General features: G+C 38.3%; 1 protein-coding gene across 1 annotated transcript in view; it reads left to right on the top strand.

Moving 5' to 3' along the window:
- syne2b (spectrin repeat containing, nuclear envelope 2b) overlaps window positions 1-25,145 on the top strand; it is a 123,570-nt gene extending 98,425 nt beyond the window's left edge. Inside the window, 19 exon segments of the mRNA XM_048205700.1 lie at window positions 547-705; window positions 941-1,107; window positions 8,206-8,368; window positions 8,681-8,868; window positions 8,961-9,111; window positions 9,291-9,473; window positions 12,941-13,078; window positions 13,198-13,392; window positions 13,485-13,782; window positions 14,293-14,361; window positions 16,303-16,433; window positions 16,528-16,651; window positions 16,740-16,939; window positions 17,061-17,261; window positions 19,811-19,939; window positions 20,082-20,273; window positions 20,376-20,423; window positions 22,732-22,781; window positions 23,606-25,145. Of these exon segments, the coding sequence (XP_048061657.1) occupies window positions 547-705; window positions 941-1,107; window positions 8,206-8,368; window positions 8,681-8,868; window positions 8,961-9,111; window positions 9,291-9,473; window positions 12,941-13,078; window positions 13,198-13,392; window positions 13,485-13,782; window positions 14,293-14,361; window positions 16,303-16,433; window positions 16,528-16,651; window positions 16,740-16,939; window positions 17,061-17,261; window positions 19,811-19,939; window positions 20,082-20,273; window positions 20,376-20,423; window positions 22,732-22,781; window positions 23,606-23,816 (2,997 nt within the window). The 3' untranslated portion in view covers window positions 23,817-25,145.
- Window positions 25,146-27,400: the final 2,255 nt, after the last annotated feature.

Genomic DNA, 27,400 nt, shown 5'->3' with positions numbered 1-27,400 from the left:
ATAAATTTTACATAATGTATAAATTTGACCATTTAAATATTTTTCCTATATTTTTTAATTGCATTGATTCTTAAATGTGTGCAAAAAAACATAATGGCTCTGAAATAGATTTCATTTATAAAGCATCATAAAGCAAAATATTAGTTTTTAAATATTAGTAATCTGCACATTATTTTGACAGGTTTTAGTGAGATTCCCTGTCTGAGTGTGATGCTTTCACATAGTTTCTCTGGTAACACGTTACCATAAGGTTAACTACTTTAGCTAACATGAACTAAGAATTAACAATACTTCTGCAGCATTTATTAATCTTTGTTAATTTCAGCATTTACTAAGACATTATTATAATCAAATGTTGTATTTGTTAACATTAGTTAATGCAGTGTGAACTAACTTAGATTTTTATTAACATTGACAAAGATTAATAAATACTATATCAAATGTATTGCTTATTGTTAGTTCATGTTAGTTAATACATGTTAACAAATCAGACCTTATTGTAAAGTGTTACCGTTTCTCTAATGTATCATCTCTCTCTCTCTGCAGGTGTCTCTTCGTAAGCAGGAGATTGCTGACCGGTTGAATGCCTGGATCATTTTCAATGAGAAGAATCGGGAGCTGTGTGAATGGCTGACACAGATGGAAAACAAGGTGGCGCACAGCGCCGAACTCAGCATCGAGGAGATGGTAGAGAAACTCAAGAAGGTGAGACAAATGTCTTCCATCACCCAGCCAAAAATGCCTCAGATACACAGAACTCTCTGATCTAGCATTTCGCTGTATTTTGCCTAAACCTAAATAGAAGAGCAGACATTCCTTCCTTCCCTATTTTGCCTAATATTGTAAGCAAGCAAACAAGAATATGGCAGTAAATAAACTCTCAAGATATTAATCGTTATTAAATTCTTTGCCCCCTTACACACAAATACTCACTCTACAGGACTGCATGGAGGAGATCAACCTCTTCAGTGAGAATAAGACACATCTGAAACAGCTGGGAGAACAACTCATCACTGCTAGCAACAAGACCAAAGAGACAGAAATCAATGACAAGATCAAGGACATCAACGACCGCTGGCAGCATCTATTTGATCACATTGAGGCCAGGTGAGACCATAAAGTAACACTGAGCATTGTCATGGTCAAATACACTAAATCAAATACAGTACATAATGCTACTATATTATAAATACTGCTAGAATGAGACCATAAAATGGTCAAACATAAGTAACTTTGCTGGATTTTTTAGGTTTTGGGTCATGTGATATGAACTGCTTTCTAAGATATATCCGAGACAGCACAGAGACGAATGTGGACTTTAATCTGACATTGATCCGACAAGAAGTGCAGTTTGTCACATTCAATGAAGCGTAAACATCAGCTCAGTGAACGTGCGCGTGCGCGTGGCATTAGTCCGGATGGGCGGTATCATGGTGGAACGTATGGAGGGGGTTGGTTTATTCTGCACTCCGTTTGATTGACAGTTCTTTGATTAGACAGATGGTTGCTGTAGCTTCATGTCACAGTGATGGCCAGCTTGTTGACTTCTTATCTCCAAGTCTGCTTTTCTTTTCTGCATTTTCTCAGATCTTTGGTTCTGGATCTCTCGGAGCATCTTAAAGCGCATCTATATGTGTTTATGTTCATGTTAGGCAACATACAGCAGTCTGACATATATCATGTTCCATATTACTTACAGAGATTGAGATTAGACCATATCTGTCTTTCAGCTACACTCTTAAAGCTGCAGTTCATAACTTTTTTTTGGTTAAAAATTGTCCAAGTACATAACCAGCCAGTGTTCAAAACTATCCCCTTACCTTATCCCGATTCACAATGGTAAGCTTGTAATGGTGGGTTTCCATGGGAAATTCGAGCATGCCGCCACTCATCTTTGCTTCATTACGTCACGTCTGTTTACATAAAGAAGGAGTCCCAGCTAGTAGGCTATATCGCATTTAAAGCCTTTTCTCACAGCAGCTGGAATAATTAAACTTATCATTTTGATGGAGGATTGTATGGTATGACAAATTAACGTTAGAGATTAGACTGAACAGAATTGAAATTTATTGTAATGCTTTGTTGGTCAGAACAAAAGTGGCAGATTTGTTACTTGTTCAGATGACATTTTCCGGTGAAAATTCTTGTTTTGGTCACACTTCCAAGAATACAATCTGTCTTTCCGAAGCACAGTATCTACTGGTGTGTTGACTGAAAGCCACGCATTCTCCTCAAAACATTAGATTCATCCACGCTGAGGAGCCGTACCGATATACAAAGATGATAATTCCACGATTAACTGTAATTACAGGTTTCAAACAGAGATGGCAACAAAGAGGCAAAACTTACGAACTGCAGCTTTAATAATAAGGGTTCCAAAAGAGGAGTTTTGCAGCAATGCCATAGAAGAAACATTTTTGGTTCCCCAAAGAACCTTTCAGTGACCCATCAGTTCTTAAAAAAAAAAATTATTTTCTTATTTTAAAGAACATTTTAGTAATCTAAAGATTTTTTTCCACTATAAAGAACCTTTTGTGCAATAGAAAGGTTTCATGGATATTGAAGGTTCCTCATGAAACCATTGATGTCAATAAAGAACATTTATTTTTAAGAGTGTATATGCCCCTTTGGTGGCTAATGTGTGATTTGTGCACCATGTGTTATGGGTTCCAAAAAAGATTCCTGACATTTAAGCAGAGAGCCCTCTTAATTTTTTTCTGAAGTTCATTTCTGCGGCTTTAAAATACAGCTGAAACATTTCGACAATAAGCAGATTATCTGGTGGAATGTCATTTAATGTAATTGTGTTGCTTAAACTAGCCTCTTAAGAGAGGATGGTGGAGGTTATATGGGAAAGGAGTTTGTGACCTGTTGCTCTGTTTACCTGCAGCACCCTCTTGCCTCGTAACAACAGATAAATTCACCTGTAGAGCTTTAGATCTTCACATGTGCAGTTGAGCAAAAATCTCTGCATTCACATTGACAGTGATTACTGTAGGTAGCTGGGTCTCAAAAACTGCTGCGTTATTGTGTTAGTAGCATGTTTGCTAGTTTTAATCAGCTTTACAAACAGGCGGGCAGACAAATTATGCCTTGCTGCAGACATTTCTATCATAGTTCCAAGCTGAGCAGATTCCTGAGCGTCGATAAGCGAATGTTAACTCTGGCTCTGTGCCACTAATGTCAAGGTTTTAGAGCTAAAACTGGCTTTGCAGGTACTAAAAGTAGCTTTGTGGATCAGTAGGTAACCAGGCACGAGACCTGCCTGTTTGTTGGCTCTCAACTTGAGCTGCAGCTTTACGCCTGTCAATATTCCTTCCCATCAACCACTGAGACTCCATGAGCACAAGTCATTTTCCCTGTCAGGATTTATTTTGTGCTAATGACCAAGTGACTGTCTATTATTATTTTGGTGAGCTGTTCCTTTAAATTCACTTTGTGTACATACAGAGAGTGTTGTAGTGATAGGCTGAGTGTGTGTCGATAATTCTGTTGAAGTCATTTGTTTTCTCTGTGTCTGAGGTCAAAGTTCACAGGCGTGACTCCAGCATGCTGGGCCTGTCTCAGCTGGTTTCTTGTGATTTCAGAGATTATAGACCATCTAACAGCACAGCTGTTTTCAACATCGATAATGATAATAAGAAATATTAAATCAGCATATATTAGAATGATTTCTGAAGGATCACATGACACTATAGACTGGAGTAATGATGCTGAAAATACAGCTTTACCATGACAGGAATAAATTACGTTCTAAAATTTAGTAGAATAGAAAATCGTTATTTTAAATCTTAATAATATTTCACAATAGTACTGTTTTACTGTATTTTTGAACCTAAATGTAGCCTTGGTGAGCCTAAGAGACTTTAAAAAAAATAAAAAATCTTACCAACCTCAAACATTTGAAAAGCAGTGTATGTATTTGTGCGTCACTCACACAACTTGCAAATGGGAGTGTGTGATTGAGACGAGTCTCTAAGCAGGATTACAGAAGTTGACACAGACGCGTCCGATTCTTTTGTCACCTAAAATCACAGCAGTGTTCACCCTCACAGCATCTGCACACGCGGCAGCTGCCGTCTGCTAGCACGGGCCTTTGTGTCCACTCACCCTCCCATAAGTCTTCTGTCTACACTTATTGTGTCTCTCAGCCAATCAGCATCAATGCTCTGTCCTTCTGCTCTTCTGCTATTTACTGAGTGATGGCAGCCATTATATTATTGAACTCTTGGTGTCTTACAAAACTCTGCTCACTATTGTTGGACAAAGGAGCAACATGGGACAGATGCTATGTTGAAAACACCCCGACTGAATACACACTAAACGATCTTAAAGATTCCCACTCTGGAAAGTTCATTAAAAATCATTGCTCACTGTTTTAAGGACCCATTATACTGCTTTGAGAGGTGCTGACCAAAGTGCTTGGATGAGGACATTTGTTTTCCAGGTTCCACTCAAAAGTTCCGACACCTGAGCTGAAACTGTTGCTATGGCAGCAAGTTTGTCGTAAGGTTATTTTAGTGTGTGTGTGTGTGTGTGTGTGTGTGTGTGACAGCATTGCCTGTTTGTGTATGTGTGGTTTTGTGTTTCTTCACAAAGAAGAGTCCACATTTTAACATAATCTTTATTCACCATGACTATCATCCTGAATGGATATCAAATACTGACTAACCGTGAAGTGGGACGATAGAATTAAACCCTTCAAAAGGGCTGAAGTGTGCTCTGAATCTTCCCAACACCCGTGAATCACCCTCTTCTAAAGACTGAAAGCAGCTCTATCTATGTGAGGGCCACCAACGTGGTTCCCTGTGACCCAGATTTATCAACTTATTTGGCTGAACTGCTTTAAAGTTTGAACTTTGAACCTGAATCAGTTATTGCAAATAATAATGTTAACTTTTACATTTTTGGACAAAATATGATTGGTGCTTGCCTGTTCAAAACATGCTGCAAAGATGCCAGAAGTGTCCCAAATGATGCACTAAACACTACACACTTATACTATGTGCTCTACTGTCTAGTGTGTGAGTTTTTTTAAGGTTATTTTGTTATCCAGGATCACATTCTGACAACCCCTCTCCTTCTGATATGCAAGGAAAGCTGTGACAGTAGAGTTCATGAACTGACCAAGATGTCATACCATAGTTTTTCCATCTAAAGATGCAGTTGGTGATCTGGGAAATGCTAACGTTAGCCTGCTAGCATTGAAAGTATACGATCCTACCCTCCCTGCAAATTGCCGTCCAAAGCCACGCCTCCTCCAAAACACATGAACTCACACACACACACACACAGCTGCTTTCGGCAAAGCGTCACAAGAGACAGTGTTAAACTATGTCATGTCTCAAAGTACATACCATTACAATAGTAATGAACATAAACAACTTAGAGAGCTTCTACCTGACTGCTGCAGATTCATTTCGGTGTTGATACTGTTGACATTGATATGCCTAATTCCGAGTCTGACTAAACAGCTGTGGTTAGAATGAATCTCTTAATTATGGTAGTTATGGTGTGAACACAGCAAAAACTCGTTGTTTTGATTCGGTAGGAACTGTAAAAGCTGGCTGCTGTTTGTTTGCGGTGCTCTGTGACTGACGTCTGTCTACATAAACTCTGCATAGCAGGAAACGTGCTGATGATGTCTGTGCGAACAGGGTGCGTGAGGGTATGTAAAAACATACGTTGACAGGCAGGTAGAACATCAAATTATTTTTAAATATAATAATTGGATGAACAATTTATGATCCTACGCCTTCCACAGATGATATATATTTATAAAAATACACTTACACTATTTATACAACAAAATGGCACAAAATAGTGCATAAGTACACAAATTGGGACACATCTATTGTGTTGCCGTGCAGTTACCAAAAGTGCTCTGAGTATTTTTTGTTTTTTTGATAGCTAGAGTGTTCTGTGTTTTGTGTATGTGTGTTGAAGGTACAGATGTGTTGTTTTAGATAAGGATGTATGCTTCTGATCATAAGTGAAGTTCTCCCACTTGTTGCTTAGAGATACGGCACAGTGTTCTTCTGGGATTGGTAATCTGTTGAGGTTAGGTTTGGATTTAATTAGCATTAGCCCATGTAACATAATCAAACAACACAGAGGGCTACAACACATGTAGATGACAGATCTATCTGTCTGTCTGTCTGGTTAATAATTTATACAACCAAAAAGTGTCTAAATACAGTTTGTCAAAAGTTATAGACGGCATATATATTGATTTATTACAAACCTATTTTTGTAAATGTTTTTCTTGAAAAGTGTGCTTGTGCTTTAGTTCTGACTTGGTTTGATATTGCAATGACATTCACTAAACTACACTACCACACTGGCTTAATACTGCTTTGAAAAATAGTCTTAGTTTGTAATGCAACGATTTTGATCAGATTTTAGTAGCTTCAGTTGAAGAAAGTGATGTATCCCCACTGTAAATGACGCATCTCTTGGCCACTCAGTGAAGGGGGGTTGTGAATATGAGAGAGGGACAGGAGGGTGGGAGCAATGTACACAGCAGCTCACGGTCTGTGAGAAGAGTGTGTGTGAGATCAGCTACAGTCAGACAGACAAACATGCTAACGCTAACACGAGAGAGTCATGGAGCCTCACCGGTTTGTGAGTAAGTGTTTTCTAATTGCACACACACGGGTCTTATTAAGCATGCATTCATGTGTGTGTGTGTGTGTGTGTGAGGGGGATGGGCAGTGCTTTTGTCAGTGTGTGTGCGCAGTACTTGTGCAAGACTGGTCAAATTCTGCTTTGCATGGAAACACACTTGTTTCTAGGGAGGACGTGCACGCTACTGATGTGCAGATGGTGCTCAATTCCAAACAAATATGCATGCACTGCGTGATGCGTGCATCTAGAATAATGCATCATGCATAGAATCAAGCATTACCAATGCAGTGAAAATTATATGCAACAATTTATTTTTAATATTTTTACATCTCTCTTATATTTCATCATCTTTTTAAGGCTTTTATGTTTCTACTGATGTGATATAGAGGACATATTGTCTCATTTCCTTATTCAAGCTTATTTCAGTGTGCCTTCTACAATTAATATTTTGAGTGACTGCATGCATCTATTATTTTCCCTTCATTTTCTTTGTGCTAATGTGAATAGCACAAACACTCTAATGCATTTCTGTCACGTGCAGTTGAGTTGTTGTGTGATGTCACTTCTTCCACATCAGCACTGTTTATTTTGGTCGGACCTCCATTGTAATGGTCACGTGACTATGGAGGAATGCCCCCATCCTCATACTCACATGACGTCACTTTTAGAGTAGTCTTAACACTAAGTGTTCTGGTGTGGTTTGAATAGAGTGCGACAGACAGATCTGACATGGGTCACCGCACACTCAAGCCTTTTTTCCTGTACTGAGTTTTTGTATATTAGTCAGCTGATAGGCTTGATGTGTAGGAATGACACTAGGTCAGGGAACTACTTTTTATGTGAACTGTTACTCAAGCACCACATAGAACAAAACTCATATTCTGTACTAGATATACTTATTTACCAGATAACTTAATATATTAATATTCATATCTATATCCATATCTTCTGGGGTTTTTTAGCGATAACCTATAAACTTTTCAAAATAGACTGATGACTCGAGGTTGTTAAACAATATCATATGCTTTTTATGAAGCCATCAGTGCACATTATTTCAACTTATTTTTAAAATAATCATGTTTGACCTCAGAATTCCTGGAAAAAGCTACCCATAATGCTGCAGAGAAATCTCCACCAATCAGAGAAACGTGGTGCTCACTCCCATGAAGCACTGTGAATGATGTAAAAGAGTCTATTACATATATTCTATTCTATTACATAATGTATTATTATAGTCTATTACATACAGAATATTATAGCTTTTAATTCATGTAAAAAATTATATTTTTGATAGATTGAACCAATGAAGATTGGACTGGGTCATAAGATAACATAAGATATCATTCTGTTTTAAAGAATTCTAGCTTTTTCCAGGTATAAAAGCCAAATGTGGCAGTAGCTTCACTGAATAACTGACATATTGACTGACTTGAGTAAAAGATTGATTGGTTGATGTTCGAGCGACCTAAGTTCGAGTCCCGTCTTTCTGTTTCCTCTCGTTTTGTCTCCTCTTACACTGTTATTTTAAATACCTGAAAAAATGTCAAGCAATTGACAGACTGACCAATTGTGTTTCAGGGTGAGGAAACTGAAGGAGACATTGGTAACAGTGCAACAGCTGGATAAGAACATGAGTAATCTCCGTACCTGGCTTTCCCGAGTTGAGGGTGAGCTGGCCAAACCTATCACCTACACCATCTGCCACAGTGATGAGATACAGCGTAAACTAGCAGAGCATCAGGTAATCAATGCATTCATTAACAAAACCACAATACCTTAGATGATTATCTAATTCTAACTTTATTTTTTATGTAAATATTTTGTCTTCAAAAAATACAATGTGTTATGGGATAGATTTATCTGATGCACCATCTTTATTAATAAGTTTATATTCCTTTATTATTTAAAATCAACATGAAGTTCCTCCTAATGTGGGATGCCTTTTGCATAATTTTAAAGTCTTGGCGACAGCGTCTTTCTTAGACGGCTGGTAGTTTGTTGAGTTTTTTTGGTATATGTCAGTCTTAGATTGTGATTTGTTTGTCACCACTAGGACTTGCAGAAAGACATTGAACAGCACACAGAGGGTGTGGCATCTGTTCTGACCCTGTGTGATGTTTTGCTCCATGATGCGGATGCTTGTGGCAGCGATGGAGAGAACGACTCCATTCAGCAGACCACACTCAGCCTGGACCGCCGCTGGAGGAACATATGTGCCATGTCCATGGAAAGGAGGATGAGGTCAATACAAACACTCAAATCAGCTTGTTTGGCCTCCTCAATGTCAATCTCTAGAAAGTTTACCATGTAAAACTCTACCATGCCCCCTGCAGGATTGAGGAGACATGGCGTCTGTGGTGCAAGTTCCTAGATGACTATGCACGCTTTGAAGAGTGGCTGAACACGGCAGAACGTACAGCTGCCAACCCCGCCACTAAAGATGTACTCTACACCTGTGCTAAAGAGGAACTCAAAAAGTTTGAGGTCTGATTCTGTTTAGTTCTGTTTATTGATTTTTTTTCACTAATAGCCTGTTCATTAAATAAGAAATAGCATCAGAACTGTTATACAGATTAAAATTGATATTTAAGTAGTGGCTTTTGCAACTGTCATTTAGATCTATTGGACATTTAACCCTTTTTTAAAAACATGCACACATGCAGGCATTCCAGCGGCAGGTCCATGAGCGCCTAACACAGCTGGAGCTGGTGAATAAACAATACCGACGCCTGGCACGAGAGAACCGGACAGACGGTGCCAGTAAGCTAAAGTTGATGGTACATGAGGGAAACCAGCGCTGGGATATGCTACAGAAGAGAGTTGCTGCTGTGCTCCGCAGGTTAAAGGTCAGATTTGGGTCATACACCACCGTTCAAAATTCAGTAATATCTTCTTTTTTAAAGAAATTAATATTTTTATTCAGCAAGGATACATTGATCAAAAGTAAAGGCATTTATAATGTTACAAAAGATTTCATTGTCAAATAAATGCTGTTCTTTTGAACTTTCTATTCATCAAATCAGAATCCAGAAAAAAATGTATCATATATATATATTACATTTTAAAATATATTAAAACAGAAAACATTAGCTTATGACTGTAACCCTGGTTCCCTGAGAAGGAGAACAAGATGCAGCATCTGAAGTTGACACAATGGGGAACGCCCTCGGCATGACCGGTGTCTGAACACTTGTACCCAACACGCCAGTCCATTGGCCGATGGCAGTTCATATCACAAGCGGAGCGCTAGTATAAGAGGGAACCTGCACAATACGTCATCATCTTTTTTGTCTGAAGGAGATGTGCAGGCAAACCCGATGCATGGCAACAAGATGCCGTATCTCGTTCCCCTTCTCAGGGATGAGTCGTAACTTGATGTTCCCTTTCAAAATAGAACTTCGACGTGGAGTATTGAGTTGACACTATGGGGAACAAAAACCCAATCCACCATGCTGAGGGGGTGCCTGCCTCTCTAGACTGTAGTATGCAAACCATAGTGGGCATAAATAACCTGACTCTCCAGATCAGTCTGTTAGAGTCAAGGTGCATCAACTCCCAGGCTCAAAATTGCGAGTCATAGACTCAGGCCCGCATTAAAAACACATAGGGCCCTGGGGTTATAGCAAATACAACGACCCTCTTTCATAGTAGCCTTGTTGCCACAATGTTTTCTACCACAGGAATAATTAGTATTAAAAAAAATCTTATTTAAGTATTTAAAAAAATCTTAACACACAGATATACATTGAATTGTATCTCTATATAAAATTAAAAAAAATATTCCAGGCTACAACACATTAAAAGCATAAATGCATTAACACCAGATATAAGGTCAAAGCAAACAGGTTTCCAGAAACAGAAACAACTTTTACCCTTTCCATTTCAACTCAACCCCTAAGGAAACTGCAGGGTAGCTTAAGCTCTATTTATCCACTGTAAAGCCAGAGGGGAGGGAGCTCAGCCCTGTCCAAGTCGTCTTGGAGACCCACTCAGAGACTTACAAGCACTAATCGAGCAAATGCTGCCATAACAAGTCGGAAGGCCATAGACAGACTGCTCTTCCTTACCAGGTCCTCTAAGCATAGGTCACCAGAGTCGTGAGTGATACGTGCTATAGGTGAGCGTAAAGCCCTACTTCTGGACCTGACCATCCCTGGGGAGGGAACAGACGGAACTGGATTAATTACAATTCCGTTTTTTCCTGCTCTTATTCTAAAGGATATCGTCAGAACAGTGTAACATGTTTCCCAAGATGCTTTAAACCCTTAGTAATATTTCTAGCTATTACTATTGCCACTCTTCCGAGGGGGAGCCAATGTTTACTCCTACTTAGGGAAGGAGGGACATGAGAGCAATGCATAGCATTGTTTCCTAGTTATTCTCATTACCCATGCCCTAGACCCCAAGGAGGCAGCAGGGGAGACATACTCTGCTTAGAGACCCTAAGTAACTGGGGGAGAGCATCTCATACCCTGCCTTCGGTAAAGACAATCTACCTATAGAGCACCCTCCCAAAGGGGAACGATATACCTTCTTTAAGCTCCAACTAATAAAGAGGAGACTGGAAAGGGAGCCTACAAGGAGCCAAAGCCTTAGCAATAAGCCTCCAGGCTAAAACCTCACTGTTGCTGCCCATACAAGGGGAAGCCTACTCCTTACTCACCCTTGGGGAATTAGCACAGGGCATCAGGTTGTGTGCCCACAATACTCATCACTCCGGCTAACCGCCAGACTATATATGAGTAAAGGGCTTCCCAAGAGTGATATCCCTGCTTCCAGACACAAATATAAAATGGGGAGGGGAGATAAATGAGACTCAGGAAGTATTAGTTGCCTTATTCCCACTCATCTTGCTCTTCCTCTAAAGGGAGGCCCATGTGCTCCATTGACCATAGAAAGTGTGCCCAAGCTAACCTAAGATCACCTAAGCCTCTGAAGAGGATGCCTCTGAGGATTACTTTGATTTTACCACAGAATTGCCTTAGAGTTTCCACAGGAGAGCAACATCTCTCCTTAGAGAGTAAATGAAGAGGAAGGAAGGAAGGATACTATATTCTGGTCCTAACCTTTTTGTTCTATCCTATAAAATACTAGAGCAAATATTAAAGGGAGAGTGCAAAATGCTAGTTTTCAACATTGCAGACTACAGCCTTCTTCCCTTCCTGGCAAGCTCCAAACTCTCACCCATGAAATTGGGCGGAAATGGAGCCGCACCTCTACATCCTTGCTAAGAGGAGCTTACCCAACTGACGTAAGGAAGAGAGCAAAATAAGGTGGAGAGATAATGATGACTCCAACTTTATTCACCCTGCATCAACCCTCGACTATAGGAGCACTTTGTCCCATTAAGGGAATTAGAGAGGGGAGCTTCCTCATAGAAAGCATGCTCAACCCAAGAAATGCTTCAGAAGACTGAGCACAACTGCTGCCCTCGGTGACAGCAGGATGATGTACATCGTCACTGTCATCCATTTTATTATCAAGCACAAACAAAAAAAGGTTTGTAGAGGGTTCACCTTGACCACAAATAGTCACCGCTTCCCCGAATTCCTCGGCCAGCTCAATTTGCGACCCCCACAAGTGTAGATGCCGCGCTGCCTCAGCAACAGCAGGCCAGACCAACGAGGCGCAGGTGATTGTCCCCCCACCCCCTCACCCACCTTGAAAAGAGAGACAATGTAATTGGAGCTTCCTTACCATGAACTTATAACAGGTCCCTCAAAAGTGCCAAGGCCAAGACAGATAACACAGAGTTTGGGTGAGTCCTCTGGTGCAAGGAAACACCTAAACGGACAACCACACTGACGAAAACTTATAGACCCATTCGCCATTTTGCTGTCTACTTGTTCAAAACAAACAGATCCTGAAGACAAAAAAGATGATGACGTATTTTGCAGGCACCCTTTAATACTAGCGGGTGCTCCACTTGTGATGTCATGGACTGCTGTCAGCCAAGCCGAGGGCGTTCCACTTTGACTAATATTTTACTATATTACTGTATTTTTGACAGAATAAATGCAGCCTTGGTGAGCATGAGACACTTTTAAAACATTTAAAAAATCTTACTGACTCCCACATTTTGAACAGTACTGTATATTAAATATTAAATTCTCAAATACTGACTGGTTTCGGCAGTGACACTTAATAAACCTAAAAACCTGCAAAACTTTAAATTAACTGCATCTCTGGCTTTCAAATTTTTGTCACTGTCCTGTCCTGCTCCACTTTTCATTTCCATGCTAACAAAGAATACATTTTTGGGTGGAAATTTAAAAAAAAAATGTTAGTAAACTCTAAACGCTTCTCTGTGCAGCATTTCACATCTCAGCGTGAAGACTTTGAAGGAACGAGGGAGGGGATTCTGGTCTGGCTAACTGAGATGGACCTTCAGCTCACTAATGTGGAGCATTTTTCAGAGAGCGATATTCATGAAAAGATGCGGCAACTAAATGTTTGTACACTCCTATCTTATCTAAAACATTTTTAATGTAATTTAAAAGGTTTAAACATGTTAAATGAGTCTAGACTGCAGTCAGAATGCAAATTTTTTTGTGCTTTGACATCCTGCAGGCATTTCAGCAGGAGATCACTCTAAACACAAATAAGATTGATGCGCTGATTGTGTTTGGAGAGAACCTGATCCAGAAGAGCGCTCCGCTGGACGCTGTACTCATCGAAGATGAACTAGAGGAATTGCACTCCTACTGCCAGGAAGTGTTTGGCAGGGTTGCCCGATTCCATTATCGTCTTATCAGCAGACGCCCGGTCGGTTTGAAAAGACTCGTCTCACAAACACTCAACAATTACTCTTAAGCATGAGTACTAACTTACATCCTTCCATCCCTTTCCTTTCACAGGTGCTTGAGGAGGACAGAGAGTTCTCGGACAGAGACACAGATCCGGAGGACTCGGCTGATTTCAGTGGGGTGTGGGAAAGGGAAAGGGAGGAAGATGAGGCAGCTATGGGCTCCGATGTTTCGCTGACGGTACGTCAAGCCGTGTCCCACCTGTTACCACCTGCTCTGGAGCGCTCAGGGCGTGAGACGCCCGTCAGTGTGGATTCTATTCCGCTGGAGTGGGACCACACCGTCGATGTGGGAGGATCTTCATCTCCAGAGGATGATGAGGAGTTGACATACTACAGCGCCCTATCAGGTAACTCTTTACTGACTGGTCTCTGCCACATTATTAAAACGTATCTAATGCTGTTATATGGTGCTCTGTTAGTGTTTCTAAATCTCAGTCCATTATCTGCTGCTCTATTAGAGTGTATCTAGATTTTTTTGTTTCGTACATATCTCTCTGTTTGTTTTTTTGCTGTTTTTTAGTGTGCCTATATCTCTGTCTGTTATGTACCTTTCTGTTAGAGTATATCTAGATCACTATCTGTAATCTGCCACTCTATTAAAGTATATGTAGATCTCTCTGTCCGCTATCTGCTGCACTGTTAGGTCAATGTAGATCTTGCTTTTTCTCTTTTTTGCAGCTTGTTTCTACTATCCAATGCTGTTATCATGTTATATCTATATCCTGCTGTCTTTTATATGACATTCTGTTAGGGTGTATGTAGATCTCTGTGTCTGTTATCTGATGCTCTATTAGTCTAAACAATTCTGTCTGCTATAGTGTCTCTAGCTCTGTCTGTCTGCCGCTCTTCTGTTGCAGATGTAGAAGTCACTGAGAGCTCTCAGTCATTTGTTAAAGTTACATCTAAAGCTCTGAAAGCTGTGTCCGGTAGGCATCAGCCTGCTGCATGCTGTCAGCATTCTGCACATTGCATATGTGTTTTTGCATATATATAAATATCTGCATGAACCCAACTGCATCCTACATGCTTCCTTCTTTTGTCTTTAAATATAATCAACATTTTATTCTTTGTGCTCACTGCCTGGCTGCTCACTGCTTCCTCTCTCAAGCAGCTGCCCATGTCATGCTCCTAAAGTCCCCTGATTTATGTTTTATTGTTTGCCAAGAATCTTCTTCTGCATGTTGCAGTACTTTAACAGATGTTTTTCATAATGCACGTCAGTTTTGTGACCAGTGAACCCTTTTAACATTTCCAGATTTCTCAAAGCGGAAGTTGTCATAATCCACCTAATTTTATGCAAACTTTGAGATATTGCATTAAAAAACGTTGGATGGAAAATGCCAAGATGCGCATAAATTCTAAAAAAACATGGACTCAATTGAGGCGTTTGATGACAAAGTTTATTGCATTTCGTCTGCGTGCCTTGAGCAGCAAGTAATTTATGATGTACAGAAAATGATCCACAGTGGCTTCCCCAATTGCAGCAACTTCCATTTTTGTTACAGATATTTTGTGATATTTTACAGATATTTCCCAGGAAGTGACGATTTTGTTGCCTTGAACACATGGGATCAAAACGGTGCTTTATTCGCAAATGTTTTATGCTATATTCCAATTTTGTGCATAAGTTAAATTTGCAACTGTGGATGGTAACAGTTATAGTTGGGTAGACTTCTATAGTGGAGCGGAAACTACAACAAATCACATTTTCGTTTTTTCTTTTGCTCCAATAGCAAAAAAAAAAAAAAAAAAAATCCACAATAGTGTTTCTATGACTTTCCAAAAGGGGAAAAAAATTATCGAGACATTGATTACGTTGGTCAGAAAAAGTGAAAAAAGTGACGTGAAGGCCAAGTATGGTAAAGCCCAAAGTATAGTACACTTTTTACGCGTACGCGAGAAGAGTACGCATGTACTGTATGCAGATTTTTTGTAACCGCGCATACTTTTAATTAATTTTCTTGCAGTAATTAGCAGTAATTAGTTTATGCACAAGGTGGCAACTGTGCCCTGGGGGCGTTTACAAGGTAGTCAAAGAAAAACTGCATAAACAGAACAGACCAGAACGCATGCAAGCTACAGCGACAATGGAGGCCTACATAGATGAGGGATTGTGTGAAGAGGTTAGAAAGTACCCTCATTTGTACAACTGTAGCATGAAAGAATGCAAAGATGTTTACATGGGTTGTAACTCATGGCGAGAGATTACTCAAAACTGCGCATGCGTAGTGTATGCATACATGTAGAATCTAAAGTATACTTTGCAAGGCTGTGCGTTCGACTGGGTGCGTACACTAGCGCACTAAAAAACGTATACCCCGGGCTTTACCCATACTCGGAAATTGTCCTCTGCATTTAACCCATCCAGGTTAGTGCACACACAGGGCAGCCATTTTTGCTGTGGCACCAAGGGAGTGATTGGGGGTTAGGTGCCTTGCTCAAGGACAACTCAGTCATTCCTGCTGGTATTGAGAATCGAAACCTTTGGAATACCAGTCTGACTCTCTAACCATTAGGCCATGACTATCCTAATGGAGAGAGAAAGATGTCAAATTTGCCGTCACTCCCTCAACTGCTGTATAGAAACACTCAAGCAGCAGCATTAACCAGTTTTCTGTAATTTAATACCAAGGCAAGGAAACACAAAGTATAGTGTTGTAAATTTCTTTAGATTTTTAAAAATGAAAACTGTGGAACTGTGGAAAACTGTGGAAACTCATAATCACAGTCTCTGAAAAGGGTCCATTGCATCTTTTTTTTAATTTACTTTTTCAGCAGCATGCTCTGTAACTGAGTGATGACTTCCTGCATGCTTGTTTTGAGTGATATTAGGAGTTCAAATATATCTCTCTCTGTCTCTCGCTCAGGGGGAAGGTCAGTGGTGGAGACGTGGCACTCTCCTGATGCACCAGACAGGAAACGAGTGAACAGAGAGATCATACGCAGTCTCACATCTTCACCCACTGACACCAGCACACAGTACCACCCACAGGCCTATGTGAGTACCCACACATGCTTATCGAACTGTGTTACACACACATTAACATTGGCTAACACATTTTTTGTTGTATTTCCACTCTCTCTCTCTCCAGGATAAACTCATGTCTGAGTGTGCTGGCAGTATAGACTGTATAAAACGAGTGAAACTGATTCTGAATGAGGAAGAACAACTGGAGGATCATGGCCTGACGGTCCTCTCTGCATCAGATAAGACTGGTACTGCTGTTTGTATTATGTACACACACTTTTACAGACATGTTCATTCAAATATATGTGACCTTTGCCCTCTGATCTATGGCCTCAGGTGTGATCGAGCGATGGGAGATCCTGCAGGTGATGTCGTGTAGCGTGCCGCAGGATCTTCAGCAGTGGCACAGACTGAACTCTGACCTCACCAATGTCATGGCGTGGCTGAATGCTGTGATGCCTGAGCTAGAGAAACTTCAAACTCTAGAGCCAAAAATCACCATCAGAGACATGGAGAGCAATATCCACAAACTAAAGGTACGTATGTACGAGAGACTTCTTTCAAAACCATTAAAAATCTTACCAACCCAAAACTTTTAAAAGGTAGTGTATATTAATTAGGAATTTACTATAAAAAGTTTTTTTTTTCTTTCATTAGGACATGCAGAGGACTTTTAACGGCTACAAAACGGTGATGATTGGCATTAATCTTAGTGGGCGGGGCTTCCAGCATGGAGACAGCACTGAACTACGAGAACTGCGTGAGAATCTGCAGTTAGCCAATCAGAAATGGGCACAGGCCTGTGCGGCCCTGGACAGCTGGGAGCACCGACTGCATCAAGCTCTCATGGAGTGTCAGGTGAAGAAAACCACCAGGGTGTGCTTTAAAAGTGTCCAATGCCTGATTTGACAGACGGAGTTGAGACAAAATAGCAATGTACCTTGAATGTTTTGTTTGTTTTGCAACAGCATGTTTCTATGCACTTTCACACATCTGCCGTTGTTACATTCTGTGGTAGTGAGATTTTATCTCAAGATACAAAACCAAAACATGAGATGATTTGGATGTTTGTTGCTAAAGGTTGCAGAAATGGGTCAAAAGTCTTAAATTCTCTTGATCACTGCCATTTCTAAAAAAAAAAAAATTGGAAAAAAAAGTTCAAAACAAAAAGTTTTGAGTTGTTTTGAGTTGAATTGTCAGATTTTCGCCAATGTTATTTATTATATTTTAAAACTATATGTAGTTTTTATTATATTTATTTAGTTTTATTAATATTTTGAATTAGCTGTTATTTTTATATATTTTTTTTTTTAAATTTTTGTTTCATTTTTTAATTGATTTTATTTAGTTTAGTTTTACAGTACATATTTCTAGTTAATAATATTAGTGCAAAATTTCTCATTTTTATTTAGTTTATATTTTCTGTTAAGTGAAATAAAGCTGAAATTAATAAAATATTACTTATATTTTATTAATTTGAGCTTTATTTCACTTAACAGAAATGTTTTAAAGGGATAGTTCACCCAAAACTGAAAAATATTCCAAGCTTTACTCACCCTCAAGCCATCCTAAGTGTATATGACTAACTTCTTTCAGACAAACACAATCAGAGATATATTTAAAAATATCCTTAGTCCTCCAATGTTTATAATGGTTGTGAATGGCTGCCCAAATTTGCAAAAAAAATGCACCCATCCACAAAATAAATTCATCCATACGACTCCAGGGGGTTAATAAAGGCCTTCTGAAGCGAATCAATGCATTCATGTAATACAAATATCCTTATTTAAAACTTTATAAAGTAAAATAACGAGCTTCCAGGGCAACAGCCATACGCATTCGACGTACGTCCAAAAAGGGTGTGAGATGATATGACGTACTACGCGTTGTAACGTCATGACATTGTGTACTACGTCGTAGAAGTTAGCGCTTTTTTAAGTTTTAATTAAGGATATTTGTCTTGCACAACCACATCAAATCACTTCAGAAGGCCTTTATTAACCCCCTGGGGCCAGTTGTTCAAAAGTAATCTGATCGGATTTCGGCCATTGGATTGGATCAAATCTTGAAAATGGGTTGTTCAAAAGGAAAAAAGGATTCTGAAATCAGATTAGATCACGGAATCCAATCCTAGTTTTAATCTGGATCAAACCTTCAGTTTGTGTTGTTCAAAACTTGTCAGTAGGATTTGGATAACTTTGATCCAAAAAAAACAGGATTATCCTGATCCCAACAGGGGGGAGGATTTCAAGGTGGATTCCAGGAGGAAAATGTAGTAAAACTTTAAAACTGGTCAAAAAATACAACATTTATATCATGTAATATACATACACATTTTTTTATTTTGCTCTTGATTAGTTTAACTGTTAAATAAATTAGAAGTAGACATTAGCCTACATATTTAGCCTTTCGGTAACCTACTGTAAAGTAAAAAAGATTTTGGTGCCATAAAACAATCCCCAAACAGCTGTAAATATCCAACAAAAATATTATATTTAATTCAAAACCCATATTCTCTCTATCATCATGTCCCTTTAGGGGCTCCGTAGAGCAACGGTAATCCAGATTTGGTAACCAGTACAAAAGTAAGATGGATTACCTGATTCTGGATAGCAAAACATGGGATTTCCAAATCCAGATCATTCTGATCCAGATTAAACTTTTTGAAAAACTGACCCCTGGAGTTGTATGGATTCATTTTTTTATGGATGGGTGCATTTCTTTGTCTTCAAAATTTGGGCAGCCATTCACAACCATTATAAACCTTGGAGGACTAAGCATATTTTTAAATATATCTCAGATTGTGTTCATCATTTTTGTCATTTTCAAGATAGTCATTTTCACCTAGGTGAGTAAATCATGGAATAATTTTTTGGGTGAACTATCCCTTTAATAGTTTTAGTTAATGATAATAACCCTGATTTACACTTGTCAAAATGCAAGGGGTTATTGTCAGGACAAATGCTGCATTCACGCCACCGCGTAATTACCGTAATTTTGAGATGACAACACGTGACGTTATATTCGGAGCTGTTCACATCCTCAGATTGGGAATTATGCGTTTCTATGGCACCACTATCAACACCTAAATGAATCTACAGCGCTCAGGTAGTACAGCGCCCACGTCAGAGCTTTCAGAAAACTCCGTTTACAAACTGTAATTACGAGCTCTATGAGGACGGGAACGCTTTTTACGAGCCAGCGTCTCGTAGTTACAGTAATTACGATATGGCGTGAGCGCACCATTATTTATAAATTGTGGGCCATTTCTTCCTGCAACTTCCTGTAGGGCTTCTGTAAATGTCTTGGTATAATGAAGTCTGAACTGAGCACACACAAGCATTCATCTAATGAAGACCTGTGAGAAACACAGACTCATCTGTATTTTCTGTTCTGTTTTTCCCCAGGAGTTTCATGAGACTCTTCACTCTCTGCTGCTGTGGTTAGCTAAAGCAGAAAGCCAGCGCTACATGGTCAACATCCATGACACAAACACAGACCTCAACATCCTGCAAGAGCATCAAGACACACTCAAGGTGTGTGTTTGTGGGCAGGTTCTGCTATTCTTGTAAAATATCTGAAAATCTCCCTACAAAAGTAATAAACCTGATGAACCTGACTTAATTTCTTGATTAAAATCTCAATATAATAGTTGATAGAGTTGTCGTCTGTGCATAGGCTGTTCAGCAGGACTTACAGTCTCGTGAGAGCGAGGTCAACTCCCTGCAGGAGATCTCCTCACAGATCCTACTACAGGACCAGGGAGAAGACACCCTGGAGGCCAAAGAGAAGGTTCACGTCATCAGCAACAAGTTACGGCTGCTGATCAGACAGATCGCACACGACCTGCTCACACTGCAGAGCAGACTGGTATGTTTCATTCAGTCTCACACACAAAAGCTTTCTCTGCAGGCTAGGCTGGTCTGTTTCAGTCTCACACATTGATTTTTGATCTCTGCTGTTGTGTCGCAGGACTCATCTGGTCCAAATGTGGGCAGGACAGCATCAACACAACACCAGGTACAAGAAACGCTTTCTCCATTAATCTTTTCCTCTCACTCCCTGTTCAGAATGGAAAGTATAGGACTGGTTTCTGGTGTAATAAACTGGTGTTATTTACAAAGTGTAGATTCATTATTAGTAATATTATTTTTATAATTAATATTGGTATAGTTGTTATTATTATTCAAGTTGGAAATGTCATTTTGGGGTCTATGCCCCAAAAATGGGACTGACAGTTAAGAGGTTAATGTTCCTATTGTCAATATGATACATTTTATTGTGAAATATTTTGCCCTGAGGTCTGCTTGAAAAATAAAACAATTTCAGCACGATATATCGTTTTATCATCGATAAAACCACCATGTCTAGTACGATCGTAAGATCAAATTTAGGACGGTTTCTGCGCAACATTTTATAAATGAGGCCCCTGGTCTTTAAGAGAACATCTGCAAAGGATTTTTACTTACAATGACAAGTACTTTGTAAACCACGGGAACACCACAGGACAGCAAATAACACCACTTAAAAATACAGACAGAGTACAAAATGCATAAACTATTAGAATTGTGTGCACCGTTTCCTTTAGTTTGGCCAAGCTAGACATCAAGACACCAAGCACCACGGTTCGAAACGCGCATGATTTTTGGATTAATTGCAAAGTTTATTATCTGCATGTGTTTTAGGTCCTGTCAGTTTAAACATTCGAGTGATTTTAAACCATTCGAGCACAACGTGACGTGAAAGAGAACTCAATTTGGAACTCGCACGCTGTTTTCTGTGCGCGCACACAGAGCAGCACAGACAGAACGTGAACACCGGATTTCGTTCTCTTCCTCATCTATTTGTGCCTGAACGGACACATACACCAAAATTATGTCAAAATGCCCATCTGGGTGAGTATTGTCATAAACACAGTCGCGTATGGCTTGAACATAAACAATTGAGAAAGAAAACCGATGCTTATTATATTGGATCGATGCATTAGGTCTTCAAGTGACAGCAACCTAATATGCTGCTGTCTGTGTCATTGTTAAAGGTGCCTTAGATTCAAAAATTGAATTTACCTTGGCATAGTCAAATAACAAGAGTTCAGTACATGGAAAAGACATACAGTGAGTCTCAAACTCCATTGTTTCCTCCTTCTTATGTAAATCTCATTTGTTTAAAAGACCTCCGAAGAACAGGCGAATCTCAACATAACACCGACTGTTACGTTACAGTCGGGGTGTACGCCCCCAATATTTGCATATGCCAGCCCATGTTCCCAACATTATGAAAGGCATTAGACAAGGGCAGAACGTCTTGATGTGCACAGCTGAATCATCAGACTAGGTAAGCAAGCAAGGACAATAGCAAAAAATGGCAGATGGAGCAATAATAACTGACATGATCCATGATAACATGATATTTTTAGTGATATTTGTAAATTGTCTTTCTAAATGTTTCGTTAGCATGTTGCTAATGTACTGTTAAATGTGGTTAAAGTTACATCGTTTCTTACTGTATTCACGGAGACAAGAGCCGTCGCTATTTTCATTTTTAAACACTTGCAGTCTGTATAATGCATAAACACAACTTCATTCTTTATAAATCTCTCCAACAGTGTAGCATTAGCCGTTAGCCACGGAGCACAGCCTCAAACTCATCCAGAATCAATGTAAACATCAAAATAAACACTGTACTTACACGATTAGACATGCTGCATGACGAACACTTTGTAAAGATCCATTTTGAGGGTTATATTAGCTGTTTGAACTTTTTTTATGTTTAAGGCAAGCGCGAGCTCCGTGGGCGTGGAGCACGAGATTTAAAGGGCCACACACCCTGAATCGGCTCATTTCTAATGATGCCCCAAAATAGGCAGTTAAAAAAATAAATTTAAAAAAATCTATGGGGTATTTTGAGCTGAAACTTCACAGACACATTCAGGGGACACCTTAGACTTATATTATATCTTTTAAAAAAAGTTCAAGGGCACCTTTAAACAACAAAATACAAATTCTTTTCAAATAGAGCTATTGAAGTCAACTGGTGAAATTGTTTTCGTATCGCAATATATATTGCAGAAAAACAAAATATTGCAATGTCAGTTTTTTCCAATATCGTGTTGTACAATGAGCTCTGTCTCAAAAGTTTGATTCCTTACGAGCCCTATATATAATAATAATAATTTAAATGAATTTTTTTTTAAATGTACTAGGTCTTATTTGCAGCTGTTGGTCAGAATATAGATTTCATCTTCTAACTTTGGTTTTGACACTGGCATGAATGAAGGTTTTGGTTACTGGTGGTAACAAACACTGACTCATATTTCTTCTCTCACTAGGAAGCCGCAGGAGTTCAGGCTGTTACACGGGGATCTCCCACGAGTGGCAGGTACACACTGATAGTACTTCTATGCATCTGCGTTCAGTCATGTGCTTTTGTGACCTTATGTACCCTTGCTGAAATAGATGTCTCTCTACTAGTGCTCTCTTCACACACCCTAGTTCTTAGTGGTTCAACGGATCACGAAACTCACAGTTCGGATCATATCACGGTTATTAGGTCACGGATCGGATCATTTTTCAGATCAGCAGCAAAAAAAAAAAAAAAAAATTGGGGGTCGGGGGTAACTTTGCATTTAGCCTATTACTTAGCCCACTTTAACTACTCCGATACCACAGCAGGAACTACTAGCCTAGTCTACATTATCTACATTTTAGGTTAAAATTTATATACAATACTATTCAAAAGTTTGGGGTCAGTATGATTTTTTATATATATTATATAGAAATTAACACTTTTATTCAACAAGAACACAATAAATCTACATTTTAGGTTAAAATGTATATACAATACTGTTTTAAGATTTTGTTTAATATTTTATAGAATTAACACTTTTATTCAACAAGAACACATTAAATCAGTCACAAGTGACAGTAAAGACATTTGCATTGTTACAAAGGATTTCTATTTAGATAAATGTTTTTTTTTTTAAACTCTATTCATCAAAGAATCTAGGGACCCACTGTATACACTATGTAGGATTTTATTCGAATAAGAAGTCTCTTATTCTCGCCAAAGCTGCATTTATTTAATGAAAAACTACAGTAAAAATAGTAAAAATTTTGAAATGATTACAATTATTAATAATAATTATGATTTTAATATTTTTTTAAATATAATTTATGTTTAGCTGAACTTTCATTTCATTGCAGGACTGATAAGGCTGATTCGTCCCCAGCGAGGCCGTTCCTGTATCGTGTCCTGCGAGCGGCTTTTCCCCTCCACATCCTCTTCCTGCTGCTGCTGGTTGTGGCGTGTCTGGTGCCTCTCTCAGAGGACGACTACAGCTGCACTCTCTCCAACAACTTTGCCCGATCCTTTTACCCCATGCTCCTCTACACCAACGGACCGCCTCCCACATGAGCACGAACACATGTACCTGTCACTAACACGCGTCTCAGTAGAATCAGTTGGGATGTTGTCCAAGCTTCCCGGTTAACTGTCCTGTAGCAGAACCTGTAGCTCTGTTTGACGTGAGCCAAGTTTGGGCTTCAGTACTCAATACATTTCCCAGCAGCAGTCAATACTTGTTCCTGAATCTGTTGCTCAAGGAGAGGGATTTTTCTGAAGCCATCCAGAACCTGTCTTCAGGAGCCTTTCATCATGATGTACATTTGTTTCCTTGGAGAACACTTTGACGGAAAGGGTGCCTTGTTGAAGGTGCACTATAAATGGTTTCAAACTGTATAGTATGTAGCAGCACATTGAAACACTTCTTCACACAAATGTATTTATTTTTGAAATGTAAATGACAGATAATCGAACCTACTATAGTTCACTCATAGACTTTAAGTCGGCCTGTATTTTTTAACTAGAATCCCTGTTTGTATGTCCGAGTGACGGGACTTGCTTGAATATCAGTTGTTTATACAGTCTTGTTTCTAGGAGTCAATGTGAAATGACTTTCAATGATAAATATATATTTTATTTGTAGCTGTTTTAACTGCCATTTCTTTGGTTTAAGCCATGGAGGAAAGACACAGAGGCATCAGGGTGTGTGCAAATGTAAGAGTCCTTTGCTTAATTTATTCAGTCTAAAGTTTGGTGGCTGTGTTGTTTTCATTTATGTGTGTGTGAATAATGTAAAACTACTGAAATTATTAAATTATAATTGGTAAATGATCTCATTGGAGATATAAATTATATCTGGTTATGTTCTTTATTGTTCATAGGTAGAATTTCTCTGGCAGGAGACTCTAATGTCCAGATGTTCTTAGTTTTACTTTTTTGCTGGATGGTTAAAATGTCTCATAGAAACACATTTCAGATGTATCCACATGATTTTATGTGGCTTTTATTTTTATTTAGCCACATAGTGAATGTCAGTTTTGAGGTAATAATATGGTGAAAAGGCCATTAGTCAATCTTCTGCTCGTACTAACTGCCAAAGTGTCAGAGACTTCATATGGTTTATAATCCGTCATGATTTCTTTAAATAATGCTGTTTGTTTGATGTTTTTAATTGAATTGTTATAGTGGATTACATTATGGTTCAACTGAAATAGACTATGATATAAATATTCATTAATCACAGAGATACATTTACTTTATTATGAATTTATTTTGCAGCAAACCTTGCACTGTCAGTGTCAAACACTGGTTGAAGAAAATATAAAGTTAGATGATGTTGGTGCTTTTTTGAGTTTGAATTTTATTCAGTTTTACTACAAATAAACATCAAGTACAAATATGCACAAGTGTTCACTCTTTTAATTCCCACATTTATTTTCCAGTTGTATACAGTTTTGGAAATAATAAATTAATTTAGTTTTGCTACCTTTATAATGTTGCATTATCAATTATATTTCTTCCTGCTGAAGTGTTTTTTTTCCTGTTAAAATTAGTGTTGTCAACTGATTAATCGCAATAATATATATATATATATATATATATATATATATATATATATATACAGTACAGTCCAAAAGTTTGGAACCACCAAGTTTCGTCTGCTCACCAAGGCTACATTTATTTAATTAAAAATACAGTAAAAAACAGTAATATTGTGAAATATTATTACAATTTAAAATAACTGTTTTCTGTTTGAATATATTTCACAAAGTAATTTATTCCTGTGATGCAAAGCTGAATTTTCAGCATCATTACTCCAGTTTTCAGTGTCACATGATCCTTCAGAAATCATTCTAATATGCTGATTTGCTGCTCAATAAACATTTAATGTGTACAATTGTACAAAATATTTGTGTACAATATTTTTTTTTTCAGAATTATTTGATGAATAGAAAGTTCAAAAGAACAGTGTTTATCTGAAATCTAATCTTTTGTAACATTATAAATGTCTTTACTGCCACATTTGATTGATTTAATGCATCCTTGCTGAATAAAAGTATTCATTTCTTTAATTTCTTTTCAAAAAAATAAAAATAAAAATTCTTACTGACCCCAAACTTTTGAACGGTAGTGTATAATGCTACAGAAGCTTTGTATTTCAGATAAATGCTGTTTGAACTTTCTATTCATCAAGGAATTACAAAGTACACAACTGTTTTCAACATTGAAAATAATCATAAATGTTTATTGAGCAGCAAATCAGCATATTAGAATGATTTCTGAAGGATGTAACGATGTAACGATGCTGAAAATTCAGCTTTGCATCACAGAAATAAATTACTTTGTCAAATATATTTAAATAGTACACAGTTATTTTAAATTGTAATAATATTTCACAATATTACTGTTTTTTACTGTATTTTTAATTAAATAAATATAGCCTTGGTGAGCAGACGAAACTTCTTTTAAAAACATTAAAAATCTTAGTGGTTCCAAACTTTTGGACTGTACTGTATGTGTGTATATATATATGTGTACAGTATGTATATATATATATATAACGTGTGTACTGTGTATATTTATTGTGTATATAAATACACATATATGTATATATTTAAGAAATGTTTACATGTGTATATATATATTTTTTTTTGTTGTTGTTGTTGTTGTTAAATATATACATGCGTTAGTATTCATATATACATAATAAATATACACAGTACACACGCATATTATATAAACACAAACTTTTATTTTGGATGCGATTAAATCGTTTGACAGCACTAGTTAAAATACTTTCTGCTACCTCAGTTTAACCAAAAAACTATAAGCTGTTTGTAAGTTAACTTTCCAAAAACTGTAAACTCAGTGGAACTATTAACTGTTTCCCCGCCAGCATCTTTTTGTTTGTTTGTTTTTGCCAGCCACCACCAGCATTTTCAATAATTTTCACAAAAATGTAATGGCCCCCAGAATATTTGTTGTCTGAATATCTGAACATGCAGTACATTGAAAGAACAGAGCCTCTGCTTTTAAGCGTCATGCATTCTTTTTTATCGACACTTGAATGTGGGTGTTTCATAACAAAAAGCTGAGAAAATTGTGGGGGTTCAAAGACTATGTGTATAATCAATGCTTTTATCACTTGTCTCTGCTCCTTTTTTTGATCCGGCGATTCTGTTCTCTTTCAGAAGATGTGTAATATCGCCCCCTACAGTATAGCAGTGAAAACCAGAAAATACGTCAATGGCGGGGAAAGAGTTAAAATACTGTTTGTTTGAGCGTCTCTACCTGCTCAGTACAGTAGGCTCACCAATGGCATGAGTTTGGGACTCATGAGTTTTGTTTGTCCAACCAATGGCAGATGAGGGAGTGTTTGGAAAAAATGTTAGAAAAATACTTTTGTAATACTGCTTGGTGACATGCAGAAATTATACACTCCAGCTTTAAGGCAATTGTCGATTGTCAGGGCAATTTAGGTGCAGGTTGTGATTACACAAGCCATTTTTTCAGGATGCAACATTACTAACACTTGTAGCACCAGGAAAACTTCAAATGCATCCGGAATTACACATTACAAAATCATTGTTTCCAGAATAATACACCGGATTGTGCGTGTAATCTGGGGCCTCATTTATAAAGCGTGCATACGCACA

Source organism: Megalobrama amblycephala, linkage group LG10 (assembly GCF_018812025.1).
Source record: "Megalobrama amblycephala isolate DHTTF-2021 linkage group LG10, ASM1881202v1, whole genome shotgun sequence".
In the NCBI taxonomy this organism is placed as follows: Eukaryota; Metazoa; Chordata; class Actinopteri; order Cypriniformes; family Xenocyprididae; genus Megalobrama; species Megalobrama amblycephala.
Note: the sequence above shows the minus strand (reverse complement) of the source record. Positions and strands in the feature narration are given on the sequence as shown.